Source organism: Protobothrops mucrosquamatus, unplaced genomic scaffold, assembly GCF_001527695.2.
Source record: "Protobothrops mucrosquamatus isolate PMUCROS unplaced genomic scaffold, P.Mucros_1.0 scaffold28, whole genome shotgun sequence".
Lineage (NCBI taxonomy): Eukaryota > Metazoa > Chordata > Lepidosauria > Squamata > Viperidae > Protobothrops > Protobothrops mucrosquamatus.
In genome coordinates this window covers 3,008,469-3,013,124 of record NW_015386413.1, presented here as the reverse complement: position 1 = coordinate 3,013,124, position 4,656 = coordinate 3,008,469, and the positions used below count along the sequence as shown (strand labels likewise).

General features: G+C 47.7%; 1 protein-coding gene across 1 annotated transcript in view; it reads right to left on the bottom strand.

Moving 5' to 3' along the window:
• The window catches only part of SLC25A30 (solute carrier family 25 member 30), a 22,110-nt gene that overhangs the window by 5,267 nt on the left and 12,187 nt on the right, over positions 1-4,656 (bottom strand). The window contains 2 exon segments of the mRNA XM_029283162.1: positions 292-489; positions 1,948-2,043. Of these exon segments, the coding sequence (XP_029138995.1) occupies positions 292-489; positions 1,948-2,043 (294 nt within the window).

Here is a 4,656-nt window from a genome sequence, read left to right as displayed (position 1 = left end):
AGGAGGAGGAGGAGGAGGAGGAGGAGGAGGAGGAGGAGGAGATGAAGAAGATCTTTTTCCAGGGGGGTCACGATAACTATTGAGAGAAGATAAACATGGATTGTTTTTCCCAGACATGGAAACAGTGCTCTTGAAGAACTGAAAACGAGAAGATGATGGTGATATTGGAGGAGGAGGAGGAGGAGGAGGAGGAGGAGGAGGAGGAGGAAGAGGAAGAAGAAAGATGTCATTGAAAAATGTCTCAACCTTTCCCTTCCGGTGATAATTACACAGACGGATTCAAGCTGGAACCTCAGAAACCCTCGGGGCAATCCTCTCCGTCCCTTCTCTGAAAACAGGGCTGCCCTTCCCCTTCAGGACTTACAGCAGGTGAGTGTACACCGTGTCTCCCATGTAGCCACTGAGGATGATATGCTTTTTGGTAAGGTCATAAACGGGCAGCTCCACGCCAACCACCACCGCCGCTCTCTGAGCGGTAAGTGAGACTCCCTGGAAAAAGAAGAGCACACCCGTAGAGTCAAAACAAAGCAACTTGTCCTTTAACAAACAATTTACAGCTTTATCTGTGATATTAGCTTCTTTATTGAGCTATTCTACTCTGGGACAACCCTTACAGTGATTCTGAAAAGATGGGACCGGTGTTTTTAATAAATCAATCGCGAAAGAAGCTGAATTTATTTTTATTTCCCCAAGAGAAAGTCCAAGGTAGAATCTGTCGAATACCAGAAATTCTCCATCCATCCGTTTTCCTGTTAATAATTCTTAGAGTTCTCCCACCTACCCAGTTTTCCCGTTAATAATTCTCCTTAGAAAAAAAACCACCTGCAAATGTTCTCCCAAATACAGGAGTGGCCAACATTGTGGAAACGTTTTGGGAAAAGGGTACAGTAGAAATGCCCCCTTTGGTGAAGTTTCCACCCATTTTTCTTCCAATTTCTTTATAACTGTAGCCTCGTTCACTTAATAAATACTATTTTACATCGCTTTCTGGGCGACCAGTCAACTCTTTGCACCGTTACTTTAATTTTATTACGTTTTACAAGCTCACTCAATGAAAGAACACAAAAAAACCCAACCAACTTGATAGCGATCACATAACACACTGACAAATGTCCTCCTCTCAGCTTCAATACAGGACATCAATAACTGGATCCTACTGTGATCTGATTGGCTCATGGCCAAAACAAGATGACACCCGATTGGCTCTCTAAACACTCATGCTCATTGGCTACAATCAGGTGAAGGAAAGCTACCTGAGATCAACCTGAGCAAGTTGTGCTTCCTTTTTCTGGTTATTTGGCTCTAACTTTTCACAGAATACAGTACAGATAATTGAACAAACTATGTTGCATTACATTCTTGATTAAATTATCTTTCCATTGATATATAATTTTATGGTACTACTCCCCCCAAAAAAGGGGGGTGTTATTAGCCATCAAACCTTAAAAATACACTTTTCCCAAAAGGTTTCCACAATGTTGGCCACTACTATACTTCAGAATCACAGAGATTGGACGCTAATGAGGAACAAACCGGAATTTCTCTCTCCCCTCTTACAGATTCAATGTGTTTCCTACAATCTGCAGGTCCTGCTTTGGGTGTTCTGTTGGGAGAATAAAAATAATTCAGATTCTTTCACGATGGGTAGCTTCGCTTCGCTGATTCCCAGGTCGTGGCACGGACAGGACGGTGCTCTTGGCCGCATTAGAAACTTTCGGTGCAAAAGATTCCCATAAATCCACAAATTAAGAAGCATTTCTCCCTATCTATAAACACGACAGATGCAACGTTTCAACTTTAAATTCAAAAAAACTTAGGTTTTGCCCAGTCTGGAGGAAAACATCCACAATCCAGATGGAGTTCCTTCGCAGCCCTCGTCCTGGGAACTTTCTCAGCTGGAACCAGGAGAATTTGGCACGGTTTCTGAAACGGATTGAGTTCACTTGCCTTCCACAAGCCTCGGGTGCCTTCCTTCTGATAAATATTCATGAAGTTCCCAAGCATTCCACCCGCCACGAGGCTTCCTTGAACTTGCATCCGGATCTAGGATTTATCGGGGATAGGAAAGAAGAAAAGAGAACAGAAAAAAGAAAAGGTGTCACCTATGGATCGGGGTGCAGTTTTCCCGTGATGAAACGAGAGCATCAATCAAAACTGACATCCGTTGGGCTCAGATGTAACCCTAAACCAGAGATGGGCAGCTTAATTTCAAAGGGCACCTTTGAGAGATCATGTAGGTCTCTTGCCCTTTTTTGGGGGGGAGGGAAGAGTAAGAACATGTTCCCCCCCCCAACCCCACCCCCCCCACACACACACAGACACACAGGAAAAGAACGTGCTTTTTCTGCCAACTTTTGGCTACGGCTCAACTTACTCTTGTCTCAGTCCTATCTAAGATGGGAGATTCCAGAATAAAAGTTGCCTCTTCTGTAATGTGTTTTACAACCAACTGTTTTGGGAAGCAACCTTTCTCACTGGCTGGAAAGGAAAACGTAACACAAAAACGTTGCCGGGCACCGATTTGATTCCAAAGGAAACGCTGAGTGGAATATAAAAGGCAAAATTCACCTCCAAAAGTTACCCAGCTGCCTTTCCATTTATGCTTAAAAAATGAGCATAAAAATGGAAAGGCAGTTTGGTCTGGAGGTTAAAGCGGCAGGCTAGGAACCAGGAGACTGTGAGTTCTAGTCCCACCTTTAGGCATGAAAGCCAACTGGGTGACTTTGGGCCAATCACTAGGAGACTGGGAGTTCTAGTCCCGCCTTAGGCATGAAAGCCAGCTGGGTGACTTTGGGCCAATCACTAGGAGACTGGGAGTTCTCGTCCTGTCTAAGGCATGAAAGCCAACTGGGTGACTTTGGGCCAATCACCAGGAGACTGGGAGTTCTAGTCCCGCCTTAGGCATGAAAGCCAACTGGGTGACTTTGGCCCGATCACCAGGAGACTGGGAGTTCTAGTCCCGCCTTAGGCATGAAAGCCAGCTGGNAGGAATTCTGGGAGTTGAAGTCCACGAGTCATGAAGGGGCCTAGGCCAGGGGTAGGCCACCTTGGCTCTTTTATGACTGGTGGACTTCAACTCCCAGAATTCCTGAGCCAGCCATGCTGAGGGGAAAGGGAGAGGTTTCCAAGCTGAGCCAGGCTGGCTCAGGAATTCTGGGAGTTGAAGTCCACGAGTCATGAGGGGGGCCATAGTTCCCCCATGCTGGCTCAGGAATTCTGGGAGTTGAAGTCCACGAGTCATGAAGGGGCCTAGGCCTAGGCCAGGGGTAGGCCACCTTGGCTCTTTTATGACTGGTGGACTTCAACTCCCAGAATTCCTGAGCCAGCCATGCTGAGGGGAAAGGGAGAGGTTTCCAAGCTGAGCCATGGCCGGCTCAGGAATTCTGGGAGTTGAAGTCCACCAGTCATAAAGGGACCATGGATCCCCCATGTTGGTTCAGGAATTCTGGGAGTTGAAGTCCACCAGTCATGAGGGGGCCATAGTTCCCCCATGCTGGCTGAGGAATTCTGGGAATTGAAGTCCACGAGTCATAAAAGAGCCAAGGTTGACTACCCCTGGTCTAAAGGTCAGCTTATCAATAAGGAACAAATAGAATGCTATCCAGATGTTTTGGACCACGTGTTCCCATCGTCCCTCGCCTCTGAAAGTTGGGACTCAGGAGGGTTGAACCACATCGCGATTTCAGTCACGGTACAAAACAGGCACACACACACACCCCCTCATTCTGCAACACCGGACCCTGCAAATTGTGTTCGGGATAAAGATCTCTTATCTAACGTTGTTCTTGAAGGACGTCTACGGACCTGAAGCAAGCAGTCTAGAGTTCCCTTGTAGCCGGGCTGGGGCCCGGTTCGTACGGTTCTCTGGTTCATCATCCGCGTCCTCACCACATCGATGGGGTTGGATGCCAGCGCTCCCGCTAAGCCGCAGGTAAAGCTGGCCCTGAGAGGAGAAATTCAGAGGATCGTTCAAAACGGCCGTCTCGGAAAACGAGAAAAGGCAACAGCAAGTGTGACTGTTCGGCTTCCTCAAAGGATGCCGTAGGGCAGCGTTTCCCATACTTCAGACATGTCAAACTCGCGACGTCACGTGATGTCGCGGGACGTGTCGGAACTTTTTCCCCATTGCCGGCAATGGGGTGGGGGCGGTTTCCTTGTGACGCGTCCGGCCTGCGGGCCGGTAGTTTGACACCCCTGCCATATTTGATGACTTTGAAATGGGGGGGGAGGAGGAGAGGGAAGGAAGAGGAAAAAGAGGAGGAGGAGGAGGAGGAGAAAGGAAGAGGAAGAAGAGGAGAAAGGAAGAGGAAGAAGAAGAGGAGGAAGAGGAGGAGGAGAAAGGAAGGGGAAGAAGAGGAGAAAGGAAGAGGAAGAAGAAGAGGAGGAGGAGGAGGAGGAGAAGAAGAAGGGAAGGGAAGGGGAAGGGTAGTAGTAGTAGTAGTAGTAGTAGTAGGAGTAGGAGTAGGAGGAGGAGGAGGAGGAGGAGGAGGAGGAGGAGGAGGAGGAGGAGATGAAGATCTTCTTCCAGGGTGATCACGATAACTATTGAGATAAGATAAACATGGATTATTTTCCCCAGACATGGAAACACTGCTCTTGAAGAACTGAAAACGAGAAGATGATGGTGATATTCAAGGAGGAGGAGGAGGAGGAGGA